General features: G+C 41.6%; 1 protein-coding gene across 1 annotated transcript in view; it reads right to left on the reverse strand.

The window, feature by feature from the left end:
• LOC311125728 (nucleotide-binding oligomerization domain-containing protein 1-like) overlaps nucleotides 1–24,448 on the reverse strand; it is a gene marked incomplete at its 3' end in the record, with an annotated part of 26,084 nt that extends 1,636 nt beyond the window's left edge. Inside the window, exons 1-8 of the mRNA XM_084199760.1 lie at nucleotides 23,703–24,448; nucleotides 20,600–20,683; nucleotides 20,392–20,502; nucleotides 11,953–12,340; nucleotides 9,678–11,352; nucleotides 8,795–9,079; nucleotides 8,359–8,541; nucleotides 265–531 (exon numbers count right to left, since the gene is read on the reverse strand). Of these exons, the coding sequence (XP_084055886.1) occupies nucleotides 265–531; nucleotides 8,359–8,541; nucleotides 8,795–9,079; nucleotides 9,678–11,352; nucleotides 11,953–12,289 (2,747 nt within the window). The 5' untranslated portion in view covers nucleotides 12,290–12,340; nucleotides 20,392–20,502; nucleotides 20,600–20,683; nucleotides 23,703–24,448. The remainder of the gene's footprint in view (nucleotides 1–264; nucleotides 532–8,358; nucleotides 8,542–8,794; nucleotides 9,080–9,677; nucleotides 11,353–11,952; nucleotides 12,341–20,391; nucleotides 20,503–20,599; nucleotides 20,684–23,702) is intronic.
• Between the last annotated feature and the right edge of the window lie 1,126 nt (nucleotides 24,449–25,574).

Consider the following 25,574-nt stretch of genomic DNA (forward strand, 5'->3'; position numbering starts at 1 on the left):
TCTCCATAGGATACATGAGATTACCCTTCTCCTCTCCATAGGATACATGAGATTACCCTTCTCCTCTCCATAGGATACATGAGATTACCCTTCTCCTCTCCATAGGATACATGAGATTTAACAATGACATGTTCTGACAGAAGGTCATCTTTCCCCTTTCTCCCCCAGTAGATTTGCATTCACCCAGTTCTAATATGGTAACATGAATAAGGATTGTTTCAAGTTAGAACCCAACACCTGTAAAAGCTGTCTAACTGAACATACCTGAGCTTGTGTAGCTTTGACTCATGTCTCACAATAAGTAAGGCTCCTTGGAGAGAGATCTTGCTGGGGGTAAGAGTGAGGTCCACTCTGGAGGAACAGAGACCCAGGACTCTCCCCACAGACCTGCAGGTTTTCCTGGGTAACTCTCCTCCCAGTGACAGGGTGGAGCCCAAGGCCTGGAGGAGAGAGGCCAACTGCTGGTCCTCCTCTCTGGACCTCACAGGGACGGACTCACACACCCTCTGGAAGAACCTGTCATAATCACAGCTGAAACAGCAAAACATGGGGACATGAAATCAGACATTTAGGAGAGTCCAAAAGTATTGGGACAGTGACACATTTTTTGTTGTTTTGGCTCTGTACTCCAGCACTTTGACATGATACAATGACTATGAAGTTACAGCAATGTTTGTACATCCAGTGCCTTGCATTAGTATTCAATCTTCTTACATACTTTTTATTGTGTTACAACCTGGAATTAAAATGGATTCAATTAGAATGTTTTTGTCAAGAAATTACTCAAAATACTCTGTAATGTCAAAGTGGAAGAACAACATTTGTTAAAGATTAATGAAATATAAAACACTAATATACCTTGATTAGATTAGGTATTCTGAGTATAAACTTTCAGGTTTCATGTTACAAAGCATCTCAAAGATAAAATTCACAAGATTTCTAAAAGACACATTTCTAGCATCACAAAATGTAAGAAAAATTCACAATATCTGTGTGACATTTAGTAATGCAACATTTGTTATGTCAAGAAATCTGAGTATAAATGTTACCAGATTCACCAAGATTTGAAGATTTATATTACAATGTTTCTACAAGACAATAATCACTAGCATCACATAATCACTAACCACCACACCTGTTCAGACTCACCTCAGCTGTGAGATGTAGGGCAGACACTGAAGGAAACTCCTCACTTCACTCTCTTCATCTGACCAGTCCTTCAGCTCTACTGGTTTCTTCTCTGGTTGGAGTTTCAGCACTTCTAGGAGGAGGGAGGCCTTTCTCTTTGAGAGGTCTATGGACCAGACTGCAGGAGCTGACTGGTAAACTGGCTGTAATGCTGGAAGGACACTCCTGCCTGTTTGAGTCTCATAGTGCCTCACATGTGAGTACAGATCCAGCAGGAAATCACTCTCTCTAAATGGATCATCATCATCATCATCATCATCATCATATGTGTATCTGCACATGGAGGATAATGTCTTTAAGATATTTTCTCCTGTCTCTGTATCATACTCAGCTGCAGCAACACTGAGTTTAGACAGAACTGACCAGGCCTCTTTATCATAACCAACAATCAACCTGAATGAGAAGACAGAGAAACATTGTTACTACATGTTATCCTAGATTCTCTGGTTAAGTCATGCAGAGGAATCACCCACAGACAAATAGTAATGTTTACATGGCAGAATGGCAAATAAAGACTAATGGAGTGATTTGGATGAACAGATGTTTTATTAACAAGATAAATAGCTGGTACAATATGACACATCTCTGGAAAAAAAACACTCACCTCAGCTGTGAGATGTAGGGCAGACACTGAAGGAAACTCCTCACTTCACTCTCTTCATCTGACCAGCCCTTCAGCTCTACTGGTTTCTTCTCTGGTTGGAGTTTCAGCACTTCTAGGAGGAGGGAGGCCTTTCTCTCTGAGAGGTCTATGGACCAGACTGCAGGAGCTGACTGGTAAACTGGCTGTAATGCTGGAAGGACACTCCTGCCTGTTTGAGTCTCATAGTCCTTCACATGCGAGTACAGATCCAGCAGGAAATCACATTTCTGACTGTGATATACTTCAGACAGTGGCAACAGTTTCTCTACAGTTGTTTGTATGGTTCCTCTCTCATGGAGAGCTGCTTGAAGACACAGATTCAGTAGGAATATCTTCTCTCTCTTTGTCCTCTCTTCAGGGGATCTTCTCTGATCCTGTGGTGGAGGAAAACTGCAAGAACAGTTAAACAACAAATAGATGAATATGTGAGAGATGTTTGAATTTCTGATGGTCACATTATGGCGGTTAAAATACAATGACTATCTTTCTAAACTCATCATCCACTTAAATTGTTCCTTAAAATCCTGACCACAAAGTAAGATTGCATATTTTTAAACGGTATGTGTCTGTTTAGTTTATTAAGTTACTGCAGAAAGCTACAAACTTCCTCTCTAAAGGGAAAAACAGGGACAGACAACTACAATCTCTGAACTGTACTGATCCAACTCACCTCAGCTGTGAGATGTAGGGCAGACACTGAAGGAAACTCCTCACTTCACTCTCTTCATCTGACCAGCCCTTCAGCTCTACTGGTTTCTTCTCTGGTTGGAGTTTCAGCACTTCTAGGAGGAGGGAGGCCTTTCTCTCTGAGAGGTCTATGGACCAGACTGCAGGAGCTGACTGGTAAACTGGCTGTAATGCTGGAAGGACACTCCTGCCTGTTTGAGTATCATAGTCCTTCACATGTGAGTACAGATCCAGCAGGAAATCACTCTCTCTAAATGGATCATCATCATCATCATCATCATCATATGTGTATCTGCACATGGAGGATAATGTCTTTAAGATATTTTCTCCTGTCTCTGTATCATACTCAGCTGCAGCAACACTGAGTTTAGACAGAACTGACCAGGCCTCTTTATCATAATCAACAATAAACCTGAATGAGAAGACAGAGAAACATTGTTACTACATGTTAGCCTAGATTATCTGGTTAAGTCATGCAGAGGAATCACCCACACACAAATAATAATGTTTACATGGCAGAATGGCAAATAAAGATTAATGGAGTGATTTGGATAAACAGATGTCTTATTAACTAGATAAATAGCTGGTACAATATGACACATCTCTGAAGAAAAAACACTCACCTCAGCTGTGAGATGTAGGGCAGACACTGAAGGAAACTCCTCACTTCACTCTCTTCATCTGACCAGCCCTTCAGCTTTACTGGTTTCTTCTCTGGTTGGAGTTTCAGCACTTCTAGGAGGAGGGAGGCCTTTCTCTCTGAGAGGTCTATGGACCAGACTGCAGGACTGGCTGACTGGTAAACTGGCTGTAATGCTGGAAGGACACTCCTGCCTGTTTGAGTCTCATAGTCCTTCACATGAGAGTACAGATCCAGCAGGAAATCACTCTGTTCAGAATTGTCTCCACTGAGAAAAGGAAAGGTGCTGTAAGTACACATTGATGATACCAGCTTCAGTGTCTTCTCTCCTGTCTGCTCCTCCCACTCTGCTGCTTGAGACAGGAGATCCACCAGGAACTTGATCCGCTTTGAGGGATCAGACCTCCATGGACGGAAACTGCAACAAGGACAGTAACAGCTGATTCAGACATGGATGAACACATGAAACCAGTCATAGGTAAAGATATATGAAGTAGCTATACATATACATAATGTGCTTTGTTTATATGTAAAAGTATTTACTTTTAGAGACATTCACATGATGTATGTGTGACATTTAGTAATGCAACATTTGTTATGTCAGGAAATCTGAGTATAAATGTTACCAGATTCACCAACACTTGAAGTTGTATATTACAATGTTTCTACAAGATAATAATCACTAGCATCACATAATCACTAACCACCACACATGTTCAGACTCACCTCAGCTGTGAGATGTAGTGCAGACACTGAAGGAAACTCCTCACTTCACTCTCTTCATCTGACCAGCCCTTCAGCTCTACTGGTTTCTTCTCTGGTTGGAGTTTCAGCACTTCTAGGAGGAGGGAGGCCTTTCTCTCTGAGAGGTCTATGAACCAGACTGCAGGAGCTGACTGGTAAACTGGCTGTAATGCTGGAAGGACACTCCTGCCTGGTTGAGTCTCATAGTCCTTCACATGTGAGTACAGATCCAGCAGGAAATCACTCTCTCTAAATGGATCATTACCATCATCATCATCATCATCATCATCATATGGGTATCTGCACATGGAGGATAATGTCTTTAAGATATTTTCTCCTGTCTCTGTATCATACTCAGCTGCAGCAACACTGAGTTTAGACAGAACTGACCAGGCCTCTTTATCATCACCACCAATAAACCTGAATGAGAAGACAGAGAAACATTGTTACTACATGTTATCCTAGATTCTCTGGTTAAGTCATGCAGAGGAATCACCCACAGACAAATAATAATGTTTACATGGCAGAATGGCAAATAAAGACTAATGGAGTGATTTGGATGAACAGATGTCTTATTAACAAGATAAATAGCTGGTACAATATGACACATCTCTGAAAAAAAAACACTCACCTCAGCTGTGAGATGTAGGGCAGACACTGAAGGAAACTCCTCACTTCACTCTCTTCATCTGACCAGTCCTTCAGCTCTACTGGTTTCTTCTCTGGTTGGAGTTTCAGCACTTCTAGGAGGAGGGAGGCCTTTCTCTCTGAGAGGTCTACGGACCAGACTGCAGGACTGGCTGACTGGTAAACTGGCTGTAATGCTGGAAGGACACTCCTGCCTGTTTGAGTCTCATAGTCCTTCACATGTGAGTACAGATCCAGCAGGAAATCACATTGGTATTCCATATTCTCATAATCATCATAATAATCATCATCATCACAGAAGGGGAAAGTGCTGTAAGTCCACACTGATGATATCAGCTTCAGTGTCTTCTCTCCTGTCTGCTCCTCCCTCTCTGCTGCTTGAGACAGGAGATCCACCAGGAACTTGATCCGCTTTGAGGGATCAGAACTCCATGGATAGAAACTGCAACAAGGACAGTAACAGCTGATTCAGACATGGATGAACACATGAAACCAGTGATAGCTAAAGATATATGAAGTAGTCACACATTTACATAATGTGCTTTGATTATATGTAAAAGTATTTACTTTTAGAGACATTCACATGATGTATGTGTGACATTTAGTAATGCAACATTTGTTATGTCAGGAAATCTGAGTATGAATGTTACCAGATTCACCAACACTTGAAGATTTATATTACAACGTTTCTACAAGATAATAATCACTAGCATCACATAATCACTAACCACCACACATGTTCAGACTCACCTCAGCTGTGAGATGTAGGGCAGACACTGAAGGAAACTCCTCACTTCACTCTCTTCATATGACCAGCCCTTCAGCTCTACTGGTTTCTTCTCTGGTTGGAGTTTCAGCACTTCTAGGAAGAGGGAGGCCTTTCTCTTTGAGAGGTCTATGGACCAGACTGCAGGAGCTGACTGGTAAACTGGCTGTAATGCTGGAAGGACACTCCTGCCTGTTTGAGTCTCATAGTCCTTCACATGTGAGTACAGATCCAGCAGGAAATCACTCTGTTCAGAATTGTCTCCACTGAGAAAAGGAATGGTGCTGTAAGTCCACATTGATGATACCAGCTTCAGTGTCTTCTCTCCTGTCTGCTCCTCCCACTCTGCTGCTTGAGACAGGAGATCCACCAGGAACTTGATCAGCTTTGAGGGATCAGACCTCCATCGATAGAAACTGCAACAAGGACAGTAACAGCTGATTCAGACATGGATGAACACATGAAACCAGTCATAGCTAAAGATATATGAAGTAGTTATACATTTACATAATGTGCTTTGATTATATGTAAAAGTATTTACTTTTAGAGACATTCACATGATGTATGTGTGACATTTAGTAATGCAACATTTGTTATGTCAGGAAATCAGGGGATAAATGTTACCAGATTCACCAACACTTGAAGTTTTATATTAAAATGTTTTTACAAGACAATAATCAATAGCATCACATAATCACTAACCACCACACATGTTCAGACTCACCTCAGCTGTGAGATGTAGGGCAGAAACTGAAGGAAACTCCTCACTTCACTCTCTTCATCTGACCAGCCCTTCAGCTCTACTGGTTTCTTCTCTGGTTGGAGTTTCAGCACTTCTAGGAGGAGGGAGGCCTTTCTCTTTGAGAGGTCTATGGACCAGACTGCAGGAGCTGACTGGTAAACTGGCTGTAATGCTGGAAGGACACTCCTGCCTGTTTGAGTCTCATAGTCCTTCACATGTGAGTACAGATCCAGCAGGAAATCACTCTCTCTAAATGGATCATTACCATCATCATATGGGTATCTGCACATGGAGGATAATGTCTTTAAGATATTTTCTCCTGTCTCTGTATCATACTCAGCTGCAGCAACACTGAGTTTAGACAGAACTGACCAGGCCTCTTTATCATAACCAACAAACAACCTGAATGAGAAGACAGAGAAACATTGTTACTACATGTTATCCTAGATTCTCTGGTTAAGTCATGCAGAGGAATCACCCACAGACAAATAATAATGTTTACATGGCAGAATGGCAAATAAAGACTAATGGAGTGATTTGGATAAACAGATATCTTATTAACAAGATAAATAGCTGGTACAATATGACACATCTCTGAAAAAAAAAACACTCACCTCAGCTGTGAGATGTAGGGCAGACACTGAAGGAAACTCCTCACTTCACTCTCTTCATCTGACCAGCGCTCCAGCGCTACTGGTTTCTTCTCTGGTTGGAGTTTCAGCACTTCTAGGAGGAGGGAGGCCTTTCTCTCTGAGAGGTCTATGAACCAGACTGCAGGACTGGCTGACTGGTAAACTGGCTGTAATGCTGGAAGGACACTCCTGCCTGTTTGAGTCTCATAGTCCTTCACATGAGAGTACAGATCCAGCAGGAAATCACTCTGTTCAGAATTGTCTCCACTGAGAAAAGGAAAGGTGCTGTAAGTACACATTGATGATACCAGCTTCAGTGTCTTCTCTCCTGTCTGCTCCTCCCACTCTGCTGCTTGAGACAGGAGATCCACCAGGAACTTGATCCGCTTTGAGGGATCAGACCTCCATGGACGGAAACTGCAACAAGGACAGTAACAGCTGATTCAGACATGGATGAACACATGAAACCAGTCATAGCTAAAGATATATGAAGTAGCTATACATTTACATAATGTGCTTTGTTTATATGTAAAAGTATTTACTTTTAGAGACATTCACATGATGTATGTGTGACATTTAGTAATGCAACATTTGTTATGTCAGGAAATCTGAGTATAAATGTTACCAGATTCACCAACACTTGAAGTTGTATATTACAATGTTTCTACAAGATAATAATCACTAGCATCACATAATCACTAACCACCACACATGTTCAGACTCACCTCAGCTGTGAGATGTAGGGCAGACACTGAAGGAAACTCCTCACTTCACTCTCTTCATCTGACCAGTCCTTCAGCTCTACTGGTTTCTTCTCTGGTTGGAGTTTCAGCACTTCTAGGAGGAGGGAGGCCTTTCTCTCTGAGAGGTCTATGAACCAGACTGCAGGAGCTGACTGGTAAACTGGCTGTAATGCTGGAAGGACACTCCTGCCTGTTTGAGTCTCATAGTCCTTCACATGTGCGTACAGATCCAGCAGGAAATCACATTTCTGATTGTGATATACTTCAGACATTGACAACAGTTTCTCTACAGTTGTTTGTATGGTTCCTCTCTCATGCAGAGCTGCTTGAAGACACAGATTCAGTAGGAATATCTTCTCTCTCCTTGTCCTCTCTATATTATCCTTCAGTAGAGGAAATCTGAACAAACAGTTTAAAACACAGATGATATACAGGTGAGTGATGAGGACTGATATGAGTAACAGGGTTGGGGAACTGAAAACCAATAGCACTTTATGACTCCATCTTTCTATAAGAATACAACTATGAATTGGAATTTTGTTAAATTTCAATTCCTACTGAATTAGAGTTTCAACAGCATCTTCATATATGCATGTATTAAACAGTTAAAGACGATGTTAACAGAAATACTATCTCCACCAGTTCAATGACACATGGACTCTTGTTGGATAAACTCCCTCACCTCAGCTGTGAGATGTAGGGCAGACACTGAAGGAAACTCCTCACTTCACTCTCTTCATCTGACCAGTCCTTCAGCTCTACTGGGTTCTTCTCTGGTTGGAGTTTCAGCACTTCTAGGAGGAGGGAGGCCTTTCTCTTTGAGAGGTCTATGGACCAGACTGCAGGAGCTGACTGGTAAACTGGCTGTAATGCTGGAAGGACACTCCTGCCTGTTTGAGTCTCATAGTCCTTCACATGTGAGTACAGATCCAGCAGGAAATCACTCTCAGTTTGATACACAGAGAACAGTGACAGCAGTGTGTTCACAGCTCTCTGGAACGTTTCTCTGTGATCTAGTGCTGCTTGTAGACACAAATCTAGTAGGACTGCTTTCTCTTCTGTCTCCAGTCTTTCAGGGGATCCTCTCTGATGTTCTAGTGGGGTAAACCTGTGACCCATAAAACATAAGAATGTCTATGTTCAGATAGAAGCAGGGAGAATGTGACTGCTGCCTCTTTTACAGACTGAATACTGTTGTCATCATGTCTATCTTGTTGTGTTGTTGCAAAGTTTTGTTTGTCTGTCTTAGCCTTTTGATAGGTTGTCATTAGAAATAAGAACAATATGTTCTCAACTGACTTAAATAAATGAATAGTCACAAAGACATTGTGTAAATATATATTGGCTGTGGAAACACTCACCTGAGTTTGTTGATATGTGATAAACAGTCTAAAATGGTTTTGCTGAGAGCTTCACTGAGAAGAGTTCTCTGACCCCAGTGTAGACAGAGATGAACCCTCTCTAGACTCTGCTTCATCACTTCTTCTGCTCTCTCAAACACTCGTCTTTCACCCTGGACTGGAAGGTGCAACTCATTTCCACAGAGACCAAGTAAGCTGGTGAAGTCCATCTCTGCCACACTGCTCAGCAAAGTTGTCCAGAGTTGACACAGCATTGAGGGGTCAGATGAATCACCAGAGGAGGGCCTTTAAAAGAGATTTGATTATAAATTAAATTATACAGATTATTTCAAAGTAGCATGACACAGAAGTGTTTATAACTAAGTATCTGAATGGAAGATAATATAATATATATTTTTATAAAGATCAGTTGCTTCACCCCAATTTCTCTTTCTTTGACTGGATAATTGGAAATAAACTGGTGAATTAAATAACAAATATATAACACAAATATTACCCAAGATGTCTGACATTCATTGAAGGGTCAGATGTATCATCAGAAAACAGATTAGATCTGTAATTCAAATCTTACATTGTTTTGAAGTAGCATGAACCCAATGTTTTGTCATCTTTATAACTAACTCTGTACATGGCTGAAATACCAATGAGTGTTCCATTCATCAAGATAACTTATTTGCAGGGATTTGGGGGTGAGTTAATCAGTAGGACAAAAGTCTTGAGAAAGTTTTTTAATTTACAGAGAGATGCAACCTGATCTCAAATGGTAGACATTCAGCCATGATACAGCTGTGACAAACAAGGAATTAAATGAGTTGCATGAATGGTTAGGTGATTACCAATCTTTCTTTAATTAGGTTAGTTTGTACACAGATAATAAACTTACCCAAGATGTCTGACATTCTTCAGAGAGCCCAGTATCAGCCTTACTCCTTGGTCTGACACAATGCAGTCGTTCAGGTCCAAGCCAACCTTTCTCTCTGCAGACTGACTGGTCACATAAGACACTGCACAGCACTGGTGAGGATCAAGATGTTCTCCACTCAGGTCTAGATGATAGTCCAGTTTGTCCAGGAGAAGGAGACAGGCCTCAGTAGACTGATGTTCATACAAGCACTGACACAAAAACAGAAGATCTATCTCAAACTCAGGAGCACCACCTTCTGCATGATCTTGGTTTGTTTGAGATGGAAGAAATGTGTTCACCACTTCCTTGAAGAACCAATCTGACGTCTTCTTGATCTGTTGATCCGGAACTAGACCGTTTACCAATCTAATATTCCTCTCATTCAGAAGCCCACAGAGGAAGGGAATCAAGTGTTTTGTGTGTTTCCATTCTTCAGTCTGGCACTTCTCTAGAACCTCTCTGATTTGATCTGGATTCTGTAAGAGCCAAAGGGCACCAAAGAACTCCTGCATTGTGTAGTGGAGAAATGCACAGTAAGTGTCTAACACTGTGGGTGCAACCTTAACCATAAGTGCTCCCAAGAACGCAAAATGGACACCGCTTTCTTCACAACTCAGTGTTGTCAAGTTCATGTTTTTTTCATTTGTTGCATCAAAAGCAATTTCTGCCAAAGACAATATTTTCTCTCTGTTTTCTTTGAGATAATTGTCGGTATCCTTAAGTCGTTTGCCACTGTGTTTTTGGATGCAGTGACGGAGGATGTTGCTGTACATTTCAGTTATAGTGCATGTCTGTTTAGAAGCCTTTGAGGTAGGGAAATAAATGCAGGTAACCACCATCAGTGCATACATTGGGACATGGCACAGACTGAACAACTCTAGGTTGTTTAACACACTGCTCAAGGAGTCAGGATCAGCACTCAGCATCTCTGTTAAGTAAGCCCTGATGGATTCATCACTGAACCCTTTCACCTCCACTCTGAACCAGTCTGCGGGCCAGTCTGTCAGGAAGTCTTCAGATTGATCTGGTCTGCATGTGGTCACAATCTTTGCATCAGGGAGGAGGTTCTCCATAAGTTCCTTTACTACCGACAGAGAGGAGAGGTCTGTGATTCCATCAAATATGATGACAACGTTTTCAGAGTTCTCCTTAATATCCTGTAACACTTCTTCTTTACTTTTTTTGGGCTCACTGTACATGTTAAAGAGAAGGTCCTCCAGGCTCATGGGTTTTCTGTGTGAAATGTCTCTCACGTCAAAATAAAACATGTAATCTAGTTCTCTGTGATCTTTCTCTGCCCAGAGGTTCAACATTTGATGGGCGACTGTTGTTTTTCCAATTCCAGGTTTTCCAAAAAGGAGGATTTTTTTCTCATGTGTTCTAAGCAGGTCAGCAGGGGATGTTTCCTGTTTGGCCGTGGGGATGAAGCTCTTTAGCTTTTTAGGGCGAGCTTTCTTGCATCTTTTGCTCTTCACTTTAATTTTGGAGAGAGATGAATGCACATCTGTATCTAACACAAGAGGGGTGTAAGATAAAGTCCCCTCATATCTACATGTCTCTGGTAGGAGACTACAGCTTTGTTTCCATGCACTATTTGTGATCTTCCGTGCTTTACATTTCAGCTGTGTCTGATATCCGTGACAGGGTTTTGAACCTAAAATAAGGGTATTAAGGGAAGAGAGAGTAAATGCACTGTGCAAACAAATCAAAGCCAATCTAAAGGACTAGAGAAAATCAGGACAGAAAGTTACAAGGATACACTAGTAGATCTTTGTAGATTGAAGGTGCTCTTTTGGGGCTAAATGGTCATCAAAAACAAGAAGAACCAAGGGGCACTAAAAACAAAGTTAAAATGCCTGTATTATGATGGCACGTTCAATAGAACAATATGTATAAAACCTCTGATGCTTTTCAGCGTAGCCTTCATCAGGGAGGACAATGACAAATCTCTATTGAACACGCCATCATAATAAAGGCATTTTTACTTCATTGGTCGCACTTATTTTTGATGAACAATCTAAAAAGGTACATTAACCCCTTTCAATGTGCGCTTCAAATAGCTTCGCCAGCACCATGGAACCAAAGGAATAGTGCCTAAAGTACAAACCCTGTCTACGGAGCGCGCACAGTAAGCTAAATTAACCACACCTAAAATAATATTTGAAAGACACATTTCAACAGGTCTGCTATTTTTTAGCCCAGCCAATTGTATACTATATAGTGTATACTAAGAGGATACCATACGATCACTTACCAACAAGGTAGTCTGTCATCTCTGGGTCTTCCTTAAAGGGGAAGCAGCTGATCCATTGCTGTAAGTGAGCGTCGTCTAAGGTCCTCTTCCTTGTGATGTATAGAATTGTCAGCAACTCATAGCATGCAGCCTCTCCTTTGGCCGAGACCCAGTCCAGTATTTTTCTGGTTTGGTCAAAACGGTCAACTTCAGCCTGAATTTTACTGACTTCCTCCCCGTGAAGAACCTTGCGCTGGAACAGGTTTTCCACAATGAGGGGAAGATTCTGGAGCTTTCCAATGAGACGTAGCCTTCCATTTGTAATGTACTCTAAAGCAGATTGTCTTGCAGAAGCCATGTCCCAGGTTGTTTCTGCAGCATCACTGGTATGTTTCAACACGTAGGATCTCTGGAAGACAAAAGTACATAGTCAGTTAATAGTAGAACAGTCAAATAATGATTAGGTTTATTTATTCAATTAAACTTTTTAGCCCATGTAAACAAAACATAAACCAACTAAATGTGAATGTATCTATTACAATGGCGTAAAACAAGAATATAAACTCAGCAAAAAAAGAAACGTCCCTTTTTCAGGACCCTGTCTTTCAAAGATAATTCGTAGAAATCCAAAGAACTTCAGAGATCTTAATTGTAAAGGGTTTAAACACTGTTTCCCATGCTTGTTCAATTAACCATAAACAATGAATGAACATGCACCTGTGGAACGGTCGTTAAGAGACTAACATATTACAGACGGTAGGCAATTAATGTCACAGTTATGAAGACTTAGGACACTAAAGAGGCCTTTCTACTGACTCTGAAAAACACCAAAAGAAAGATGCCCAGGGTCCCTGCTCATCTGCGTGAACGTGCCTTCGGCATGCTGCAAGGAGGCATGAGGACTGCAGATGTGGCCAGGGCAATAAATTGCAATGTCCGTACTGTGAGACGCCTAAGACAGCGCTACAGGGAGACAGGACGGAAAGCTGATCATCCTCGCAGTGGCAGACCACGTGTAACAACACCTGCACAGGATCGGTACATCCAAACATCACACCTGCAAGACAGGTACAGGATGGCAACAACAACTGCCCGAGTTACACCAGGAACGCACAATCCCTCCATCAGTGCTCAGACTGTCCGCAATAGGCTGAGAGAGGCTGGACTGAGGGCTTGTAGGCCTGTTGTAAGGCAGGTCCTCACCAGACATCACCGGCAACAACGTCGCCTATGGGCACAAACCCACCATCGCTGGACCAGACAGGACTGGCAAAAAGTGCTCTTCATTGACGAGTCGCGGTTTTGTCTCACCAGGGGTGATAGTCAGATTCGCGTTTATCGTGGAAGGAATGAGCGTTACACCGAGGCCTGTACACTGGAGCGGGATCGATTCGGAGGTGGAGGGTCCGTCATGGTCTGGGGCGGTGTGTCACAGCATCATCGGACTGAGCTTGTTGTCATTGCAGGCAATCTCAACGCTGTGCGTTACAGGGAAGACATCCTCCTCCCTCATGTGGTACCCTTCCTTCAGGCTCATCCTGACATGACCCTCCAGCATGACAATGCCACCAGCCATACTGCTCGTTCTGTGCGTGATTTTCCACAGCATCATCGGACTGAGCTTGTTGTCATTGTTACTTTTTTTTTATTTTGCCCCACTATGGCCAAGACCAAAGAGCTGTCAAGGGACACCAGAAACAAAATTGTAGACCTGCACCAGGCTGGGAAGACTGAATCTGCAATAGGTAAGCAGCTTGGTTTGAAGAAATCAACTGTCCACTGATAATCTCCCTCGATCTGGGGCTCCACGCAAGATCTCACCCCGTGGGGTCAAAATGATCAAAAGAACGGTGAGCAAAAATCCCAGAACCACACGGGGGGCCTAGTGAATGACCTGCAGAGAGCTGGGACCAAAGTATCAAAGCCTACCATCAGTAACACACTACGCCGCCAGGGACTCAAATCCTGCAGTGCCAGACGTGTCCCCCTGCTTAAGCCAGTACATGTCCAGGCCCGTCTGAAGTTTGCTAGAGTGCATTTGGATGATCCAGAAGAGGATTGGGAGAATGTCATATGGACAGATGAAACCAAAATATAACTTTTTGGTAAAAACTCAACTCGTCGTGTTTGGAGGACAAAGAATGCTGAGTTTCATCCAAAGAACACCATACCTACTGTGAAGCATGGGGGTGGAAACATCATGCTTTGGGGCTGTTTTTCTGCAAAGGGATCAGGACGACTGATCCGTGTAAAGGAAATAATGAATGGGGCCATGTATTGTGAGATTTTGAGTGAAAACCTTCCATCAGCAAGGGCATTGAAAATGAAACGTGGCTGGGTCTTTCAGCATGACAATGATCCCAAACACACTGCCCGGGCAACGAAGGAGTGGCTTCGTAAGAAGCATTTCAAGGTCCTGGAGCGGCCTAGCCAGTCTCCAGATCTCAACCCCATAGAAAATCTTTGGAGGGAGTTGAAAGTCTGTGTTGCCCAGCGACAGCCCCAAAACATCACTGCTCTAGAGGAGATCTGCATGGAGGAATGGGCCAAAATACCAGCAACAGTGTGTGAAAACCTTGTGAAGACTTACAGAAAACGTTTGACCTGTGTCATTGCCAACAAAGGGTATATAACAAAGTATTGAGAAACTTTTGTTATTGACCAAATACTTATTTTCCACCATAATTTGCAAATTAATTCATTAAAAATCCTACAATGTGATTTTCTGGATTTTTTTTCCCTCATTTTGTCTGTCATAGTTGACGTGTACCTATGATGAAAATTACAGGCCTCTCTCATCTTTTTAAGTGGGAGAACTTGCACAATTGGTGGCTGACTAAATACTTTTTTTCCCCACTGTATGTACCTCACTTGGCATCTGAAGACTTCACACTTTTTCGGCCGCAGTTTGATACCATGCTTCCTCATCCGACTACGCACTCTTCTCAGGTCTTCCACATGTTCACTGAATGTCTTGGAATAGCAGAGAACCCCGTCCAGATATGGAGAACAGCAGTTGTCCTGTGATCCTTCAAGTTGAGTTTCAGCTTAAGGTTCGGAATGCAGCCGATATCTCCATCTTCCTGTTGATATTAATTGATATTTGATATTCTTCCTGTGCAAACACGTCAGATTCTTCGTACAGCATTCTTCTGACTATTTTCTGTTCCTCTTCCTGTAGATGTTCTAAGTCAACAGGTGGGAGCCATTTTTCTCCGGACCCAACTGGTGTGAGACTCTCTTTTCTCTGGTCACCATGGTGAAGCTGAGTGGAGCGAAGCAAAGCATCACTAGACTGACTCACATGCTTCTTCTGACAGTCAGGTGCTGTGATGACAGGTCTGATGTCATCCATCAGCTCTACCCAACCCAGCACTGTTCTCTGAGAGAGATAAATGTCATGTTGTGTGGAATTCTGAATTGGAATCTTTACCACCTTCGAGGCTCCACAGGGCACATCCACGAGGCATGGAGACCTTCTGGGCAATGGCTGTCCACGGCTGGCTCGAACATCATTGTTCCTCCCTCCGGCCAGGCTCTGATTCTACATTTCTATCATATTAGTGTCTCCTCTTCTCATAGGTCTATTATATGGACAACATCATATTAGTGTCTCCTCTTCTCATAGGTCTATTATATGGAAAACATCATATTAGTGTCTCCTCTTCTCATAGGTCTATTATATGGACAACATCATATTAGTGTCTCCTCTTCTCATAGGTCTATTATATGGACAACATCATATTAGTGTCTCCTCTTCTCATTGGTCTATTATATGGACAACATCATATTAGCGTCTCCTCTTCTCATAGGTCTATTATATGGACAACATCATATTAGTGTCTCCTCTTCTCATTGGTCTATTATATGGACAACATCATATTAGTGTCTCCTCTTCTCATAGGTCTATTATATGGACAACATCATATTAGTGTCTCCTCTTCTCATACAGTGAGGGAAAAAAGTATTTGATCCCCTGCTGATTTTGTACGTTTGCCCACTGACAAAGAAATTATCAGTCTATAATTTTAATGGTAGGTTTATTTGAACAGTGAGAGACAGAATAACAACAAAGAAATCCAGAAAAACACATGTCAAAAATGTTATAAATTGATTTGCATTTTCATGAGGGAAATAAGTATTTGACCCCCTCTCAATCAGAAAGATTTCTGGCTCCCAGGTGTCTTTTATACAGGTAACAAACTGAGATTAGGAGCACACTCTTAAAGGGAGTGCTCCTAATCTCAGCTTGTTACCTGTATAAAAGACACCTGTCCACAGAAACAATCAATCAATCAGATTCCAAACTCTCCACCATGGCCAAGACCAAAGAGCTCTCCAAGGATGTCAGGGACAAGATTGTAGACCTACACAAGGCTGGAATAGGCTACAAGACCATCGCCAAGCAGCTTGGTGAGAAGGTGACAACAGTTGGTGCGATTATTCACAAATGGAAGAAACACAAAATAACTGTCAATCTCTCTCGGCCTGGGGCTCCATGCAAGATCTCACCTCGTGGAGTTGCAATGATCATGAGAACGGTGAGGAATCAGCCCAGAACTACACGGGAGGATCTTGTCAATGATCTCAAGGCAGCTGGGACCACAGTCACCAAGAAAACAATTGGTAACACACTACGCCGTGAAGGACTGAAATCCTGCAGCGCCCGCAAGGTCCCCTGCTCAAGAAAGCACATATACAGGGCCGTCTGAAGTTTGCCAATGAACATCTGAATGATTCAGAGGAAAACTGGGTGAAAGTTTTGTGGTCAGATGAGACCAAAATCGAGCTCTTTGGCATCAACTCAACTCGCCGTGTTTGGAGGAGGAGGAATGCTGCCTATGACCCCAAGAACACCATCCCCACCGTCAAACATGGAGGTGGAAACATTATGCTTTTGGGGTGTTTTTCTGCTAAGGGGACAGGACAACTTCACTGCATCAAAGGGACGATGGACGGGGCCATGTACCGTCAAATCTTGGGTGAGAACCTCCTTCCCTCAGCCAGGGCATTGAAAATGGGTCGTCGATGGGTATTCCAGCATGACAATGACCCAAAACACACGGCCAAGGCAACAAAGGAGTCGCTCAAGAAGAAGCACATTAAGGCCCTGGAGTGGCCTAGCCAGTCTCCAGACCTTAATCCCATAGGAAATCTGTGGAGGGAGCTGAAGGTTCGAGTGCCAAACGTCAGGCTCGAAACCTTAAGGACTTGGAGAAGATCTGCAAAGAAGAGTGGGACAAAATCCCTCCTGAGATGTGTGCAAACCTGGTGGCCAACTACAAGAAACGTCTGACCTCTGTGATTGCCAACAAGGATTTTGCCACCAAGTACTAAGTCATGTTTTGCAGAGGGGTCAAATACTTATTTCCCTCATTAAAATTTTAATCAATTTATAACATTTTTGACATGCGTTTTTCTGGATTTTTTTGTTGTTCAAATAAACCTACCATTAAAATTATAGACTGATCATTTTTTTGTCAGTTGGCAAACGTACAAAATCAGCAGGGGATCAAATACTTTTTTCCCTCACTGTATATATTTCATTTCAATAAATTTGAAAAATATATAAAAACATGTTCACTTTGATATGATGGGGTACTGTAAGTAGATGGGTGAGAATTGTTTTTTATTTAATCCATTTTGAATTCAGGCTGTAATAATAAAATGTGAAATAAGTCAAGGGTTATGAATACTTTCTGAAGGCACTGTAAGTGAATTTGTCCCAATACTTTTGGTCCCCTAAACTGGGGGGGACTATGTACAAAAAGTGCTGTAATTTCTATAAATGTTTCACCAGATATGGATGAAAAATTAAGGCTGTCCCCGACAAAATAAAATATTGGTCGACTGAAAGTAATTGGTTCTTTCGACTAATTGATTGGTTAAAATGTTAAAACGTGTAATTTTCCATATATAGACACATTATATGTATTTTCATCAAATCAACTATATGCACAGAGCTTGTCTGATGCTTTAAGCACTCTGTTTGATGAAATAATTAAGACACACAAATGACTAGAGGGTGTCCGACCGCAATTTATTTCATTTTGCTCAGAGTTGCTGCGCTGTGTTAAAAAAAAAAATGACAGCGAGTGACTGTGCACCTGTCTCTCCTCCCTGCTGCAGCGACCACCACAGAACATCAACAGTGTTACTGAAGTTGCAACATAATTTTCAGCCATTTCTGACTGAAGTTACCAAAATCCCTAATTTGTTTAGGAAAATCATTCCCTATTCCCTCAACCCTTTGCTCTCTTTACGTGCCATGTACGCATCGCATGCACCTGACCAATAGGGCCTGACCTATAGCCTATAGCCTATCATAATCACATCAATACATTGGTTATAAACAAACTCCAAACGCCGTAACACATGTGACAGCAAAATGGATGCAGAGGAAGTCACAAATAAACTCGAAAACGGGGGGAATGTTTACTGGTTGCTCAGGAGGTAAAGGGGAATGTTTACTGGTTGCTCAGGAGGTAAAGGGGAATGTTTACTGGTTGCTCAGGAGGTAAAGGGGAATGTTTACTGGTTGCTCAGGAGGTAAAGGGGAATGTTTACTGGTTGCTCAGGAGGTAAAGGGGAATGTTTACTGGTTGCTCAGGAGGTAAAGGGGAATGTTTACTGGTTGCTCAGGAGGTAAAGGGGAATGTTTACTGGTTGCTCAGGAGGTAAAGGAGAATGTTTACTGGTTGCTCAGGAGGTAAAGGGGAATGTTTACTGGTTGCTCAGGAGGTAAAGGGGAAGTCTGATGTGTGGAATAAATGTGACTAGTTGTGGAAAATACTGGAGATCAAGAAACAGAAGGTAAGGAGAAGCTCTGCTGCATATTGTGTGTTCCAAACAGGTGCTGTTAGATTACTATATAATTTTTCTGACCATTTGGAACAATGTAAACAACACTAAATAAATGTTAAACATAGCAGAGAGTATTTTTATTTTTTTGTAAATCTGTTATTACAGCAAAGACTAAAAACAGTCGCATTCATTAGTGAATGCAATTTCCAAAATGGAACGGTTTATTGATTGTTTACGCTAATTATTCAAGGATTGCTTTGTAATTTTATTTAAAAACTAAAATGCTTGATTGCATTTCAAATCATGAATGACTCGTATGCTGTGTGATGACATGAAAGAATGAATGATTGATTGACTGATAGATACAGTAGCCTATATAACTATTGAAATACAGGCCTAAGTATGTTACGGCATTCAGACTATAAACAGGATGCGCTCTTAGGCCTACAGCTCCATGGGGGTTATACAAGGCTGCTCTACTAAGCCTACTAATGATAACTGATGATCATAATAATAATAATAATAGTAATAATAACAAGATGTAGATCAATAAACATTTTTGTTATTATTATAATAAATATAATTTCTGACTATTTGGAACAGTGTAAACAACACAAAATAAATTAGAAGTAATACCAGAGAGGCTGTTCTAATGAAAAAAAGTGTAAAGCCTTTTTACAGCCGAGCAAAATATTTTAAACAGCCTAATTTGTGAAATTGTTTACTTGACATGTCATTGTGTGAGACTTGGTGCTCACGGAATCAGTAGGCTATTAAACAAACACTCAAACAGGAAACAGAAGCAGGATCTGTCTTATTTCTGTAGATGTGTATATGGATGATTTATAAAGCCAGTCACATTTAACAGTTAGGCTGTTGATTATAGACTTTATTAAGTTGGTGTATTCTCTCCTCACTTTTCTTAGACAATTAAGGCAAGGGCTGCTTTCTCGTCTCCTAACTCCACTGCTGCCTCCGCCGCATTGTTCTCAACACCAATATGCTGCTTAACTTTGCTATTATGCACATAGCAACATGGTCTAGGAAAAGGCACCAATTCAACAGCGCACTGATGTTTCAGAAACTGCCATCCCCACGGCCTCCACAATGGATCATTCCACTCAGACAGGAGCCAATCAGACCGGTGTCCCCACGGCCTCCACAATGGATTAGTCCACTCAGACAGGAGCCAATCAGATAGGTGTCCCCACGACCTCCACAATGGACTAGTCCACTCAGACAGGAGCCAATCAGACCGGTGTCCCCACGGCCTCCACAATAGATTAGTCCACTCAGACAGGAGCCAATCAGACAGATGTCTTGTACACCATTCAATGTTTTTTTGTTTTTTGCTACTGCTCAATTAAAGTAAATCTCGGTCGACCAGCAGCCTATCGACCAAACAATTGACCAGTCGACTAAAGGGGGTTCAGCCCTAATGAAGATACCCTCCAATTAAAGCTGACAGGCTGCACTTTAACCTCATAGTCATTGTATCATTTAAAATCCAAATACAGAGCCAAAACAACAATACATGTGTCACTGTCCCAAAACCTTTTGTAGCTCACTGTATATCACTAGTTACTTTCATAGTGACTTAAGTTACATCACATTATTGAATGATAGCTGAGGCCCAATGAGAAACAGTGATCTCACCTGGAGTATGGACTTGTGGTTCCGTCTCTGAAGGTTATCGATCTATCAATGGACCTGATACTGTTCTGGGAAACAACTGTGGAGGTAGGTGATGTTCCTCCACACTGAACTCTGTTTAACAATTAAACAAAAAACAATCATTTAAATTGCAAGTGAAATATTGAGTTAACAGCTTATCCTGTAAACCTAACACACTGTACACACGTACCTGGGATCTCCATTTGGTCGATCCATGGAGTGGTCACTTTTCACGGACAGACAGCTTGATGCAGGAGATACTGTCTGCAGAAGCCTTTACAAATACAGACACAGTTTGAGTGAAAATTCATATTTCTAGGAAATCATTCAAAGAAAAGAAAAGCTGTACTTACACTGATGGACTAACGGTAAGATACAACAAACACACTAACAGACTCAGATGAACAGTAGACCAGCTAGCAAACCTATACTTTAACCCATGTAGACCCAGCTAACAAACCTATACTTTAACCCATGTAGACCAGCTAGCAAACCTATACTTTAACCCATGTAGACCCAGCTAGCAAACCTATACTTTAACCCATGTAGACCTACCTAGCAAACCTATACTTTAACCCATGTAGACCAGCTAGCAAACCTATACTTTAACCCATGTAGACCCAGCTAGCAAACCTATACTTTAACCCATGTAGACCTACCTAGCAAACCTATACTTTAACCCATGTAGACCAGCTAACAAACCTATACTTTAACCCATGTAGACCAGCTAGCAAACCTATACTTTAACCCATGTAGACCCACCTAGCAAACCTATACTTTAACCCATGTAGACCAGCTAACAAACCTATACTTTAACCCATGTAGACCAGCTAACAAACCTATACTTTAACCCATGTAGACCAGCTAACAAACCTATACTTTAACCCATGTAGACCCAGCTAGCAAACCTATACTTTAACCCATGTAGACCCACCTAGCAAACCTATACTTTAACCCATGTAGACCTACCTAGCAAACCTATACTTTAACCCATGTAGACCAGCTAACAAACCTATACTTTAACCCATGTAGACCCAGCTAGCAAACCTATACTTTAACCCATGTAGACCAGCTAACAAACCTATACTTTAACCCATGTAGACCAGCTAGCAAACCTATACTTTAACCCATGTAGACCCACCTAGCAAACCTATACTTTAACCCATGTAGACCAGCTAGCAAACCTATACTTTAACCCATGTAGACCCAGCTAACAAACCTATACTTTAACCCATGTAGACCAGCTAACAAACCTATACTTTAACCCATGTAGACCAGCTAACAAACCTATACTTTAACCCATGTAGACCAGCTAACAAACCTATACTTTAACCCATGTAGACCAGCTAACAAACCTATACTTTAACCCATGTAGACCCAGCTAGCAAACCTATACTTTAACCCATGTAGACCCACCTAGCAAACCTATACTTTAACCCATGTAGACCTACCTAGCAAACCTATACTTTAACCCATGTAGACCAGCTAACAAACCTATACTTTAACCCATGTAGACCCAGCTAGCAAACCTATACTTTAACCCATGTAGACCAGCTAACAAACCTATACTTTAACCCATGTAGACCAGCTAGCAAACCTATACTTTAACCCATGTAGACCCACCTAGCAAACCTATACTTTAACCCATGTAGACCAGCTAGCAAACCTATACTTTAACCCATGTAGACCCAGCTAGCAAACCTATACTTTAACCCATGTAGACCAGCTAACAAACCTATACTTTAACCCATGTAGACCCAGCTAGCAAACCTATACTTTAACCCATGTAGACCTACATACACAGATATGTGCTAGCCATCCATCTTCCTAGTTTACAAGATAACACACAATCTAGCACCTCCACCTCTGAGGGTCTTTGTCAACCTCTGCTCAGAGCAAAATAGCAGGGTTACAGGGGGGTTACAGGGTTACAGGGGGGTTACAGGATTACAGGGTTACAGGGTTATAGGGTTACAGGAGGGTTACAGGGGGGTTACAGGGTTACAGGGTTACAGGAGGGTTACAGGAGGGTTACAGGGGGGTTACAGGGTTACAGGAGGGTTACAGGGTTACAAGAGGGTTGCAGGGTTACAAGAGGGTTGCAGGGTTACAGGAGGGTTACAGGGTTACAGGAGGGTTACAGGGTTACAGGAGGGTTACAGGGTTACAGGAGGGTTACAGGGTTACAGGAGGGTTACAGGGTTACAGGAGGGTTACAGGAGGGTTACAGGGTTACAGGAGGGTTACAGGGTTACAGGAGGGTTACAGGGTTACAGGAGGGTTACAGTGTTACAAGAGGGTTACAAGAGGGTTACAGGGTTACAGGGGGGTTACAGGGTTGGCCTTCTTTTTTTTTTGTCTCGCCTAGGCCGGCAGAACAGCCATGACCAGCCCTGGTTGTTCCCCTGCCTGGGACCTGCAGATGGAAATAGCTGTTTGCTAAATATGGTAGGCTACAACCCATCATTTCTCAAGTCTACTGAGACTTTTAGGTTTTTGTTGTACATTGTCCCTGTTCAAATAAACTTCATAAATGAATAATCTAACCAACTCTTCCATTGCCATTCAACATATTACCAACCTGTCTGGAGGTATATTGACCCTACTACAACCCATAAAACAGGTAGATATATACATACAAATGAGCTTTTATTAACTAAATTAATGTATTGGCGAGCTTAACTAACTTTTCTAAAATAAAGGACCCGACCGTTGAGGCAATTTGCTTGCCGGAACTCATCCACTCGCACGCTGAGCTCGCAGTGCATCAGGGGTGTATTCAGTGGTGCACACAGTAGCAACAGAAAAGGTTTTGCAACGAAAACGAGAGTTTTTATTGGTCCAATGCAGGTAGGTCCCTCCCTTTAGCTCGTGCCTAAATATATTATACATTCACTTATACTTCCGTGCATAAAAAAACATTAGTGGGGGGCGTTCAGCAAGATGCAACGTTTTGGAACGTTCATATTAGAGATACGCTATAAGCATGTGGAATAGCGTCGACTCTAGGCTACTCGTGGCATTTCTATAGGCAACGTTTGGCTACTGAACGTGGCAGTGTTGTCGTAATCACCGGCAGTTGTGCTAAAACGGTAGCTGCCTGTGGAGTATTCATTACAACACACTGTAGCAAAACGTTTAGCAACGAAACCGACAGTTTCTCACCGGACAAATTCAGGTTTCATTGTTTATTAATTGTTTATTAATTATTGGAACAGCCGGTAGCTGCACATGAAATGGACACATTTCACCGACGTTATGAAAACACTAACACAACGCAGATAGGTAATTACCTGTCTTCCTCCATTTTGTCTTCCTCCATATTGTCTTCCTCCATTTTGTCTTCCTCCATTTTGTCTTCCTCCATATTTTATTCGCTCTCCCCAGGCTGTCGGGGGATTTTCATCTTCTCCTTCTCAGAAATGACGGTGGATGAAAGTCCAAGGCACTTTACTGTTGCTCAGCATATTTTACAGAAAGGCATATATTGTTTGCCTATTGTGGAAAAGCTGTTGTCGACGTTGTTCAGATATGGCCTCCTAAACTCATGACATTATTTCACATACATAAAGGGCAGTTACCAAAGTTTAGACTAGTTAAATGCCTACTGTTTTTATTGTGAGTTATAGGCTGTATTAAACTTTAAGAATTTGATAGCCTATACACAACTTTACATAAACTATCTTGTTTCAATATAGTCCGCAGCCCATGGCCTAGCCCAGACTTTCGGTGCTAACGTTACGTCGTGCTTAAAACGCGTCCTTAGAAATAAACCTGCACCGAGTTCTCTTGTCGAAATAATAATGCTCCTATGGTCATGTAAAACTATTGGTCTCTCGACCTGTAATAAACCACGATTTTTGCTATCTTAAATTCAAAAAACGAAAAATATTACCTTCATAACGCTGTTGTCTTTGTCGTATCGAGTGAGTGGTGGCAATTAGTGCTGATAAACAAAGGAGTCCGCTCATACCGAATCCTTGATCATAAGTTTATTCAGATCACAAGCTTCCAGCATAAGTGACCGGTGACATGACACCCGGAGAGCGACGCCTCAGAATGGCTGCTCGTTCTGCCCTCTCCTTTGTTTTGATAAACAATGATGCTCCCTCTTCTGGTCAATCACCTCTGGGGCGTCACCCTAAAACATTCCCTTTTGATACTAACATAAACAACATTCAATTTCTTCATGAAAAACATTTAACAAAGACATAATCTTAATACACTACATCTTAAAATGGCAGTTGCATAAATGGCTTTTTACTTTCACTTTTCAGTTATTTGGTAACTCCGATGATGTATATAAACCCTAGATTGCTGTCTACTATGTATGGATTTTGAGAACTACAAGAAACAAAATGTGTGTTTGTGAAGTATAAACATCTAAATTACAATTATATAATTATTAATTATGATACATGATAACCATACATAACGAATACTCATTATTGCTAATTGATTTCACATAGTGGTTGTAGTGTCGGTTATTCGTAGTTGTTACCGTCAATCAAGGAGTCTGCTTAGGCTGTATCGTGTTCAAAGGCCTTTATTAAAACCACGAGGTTACAACATAAGTTCACAGACCCGCGGAGATCCGGAGAAGCAGTTCCAAATAAATCTTGATGCTATCTGCCCCTCCGTCGTTGTTCCCCCCTTATATATAACCTCCCAAGATGTGGGTAGCTCCCTCTTCTGGCCAATCACCAGTCTCCCCTGGGGCGTCACCCTCCAAACGCCACATTTGAACTAAGATCATAAAACAACATTATTTGTTCCAAAACAGTCATAATGTTAATACACCACATGGTAACCACAATTGGCTACACCTAGCCACTTTTAAAATATTTTTTATTACATGAGCAAAAATATTGAATTTTATTTGGAACGGCAAGTCAGACAAAATTAAACAGGCCTATTTATATAATGAATATGAATTCGGAGGGCAGAAATGATTAAATATGAAAGAATTAGACCTCTCACTAAAGGCTTCAGTCATACAAAAGTTATATTTAAATCCGAACTGGTTCTCTAGCAGATTAGTAAGAATGTGTCACCCCGTGTTCAACAATGGCCTTTTTCCCTTTATTCAGATTACAACCTCTCACTTTCAGTTATTTGAAAAGGAAATCATCTCCAAAATATCGCTATTTTAAAAAACAGGCCAT

This window comes from Coregonus lavaretus, assembly GCF_964263955.1.
Source record: "Coregonus lavaretus genome assembly, contig: HAP1_SCAFFOLD_325, whole genome shotgun sequence".
Classification (NCBI taxonomy): Eukaryota; Metazoa; Chordata; class Actinopteri; order Salmoniformes; family Salmonidae; genus Coregonus; species Coregonus lavaretus.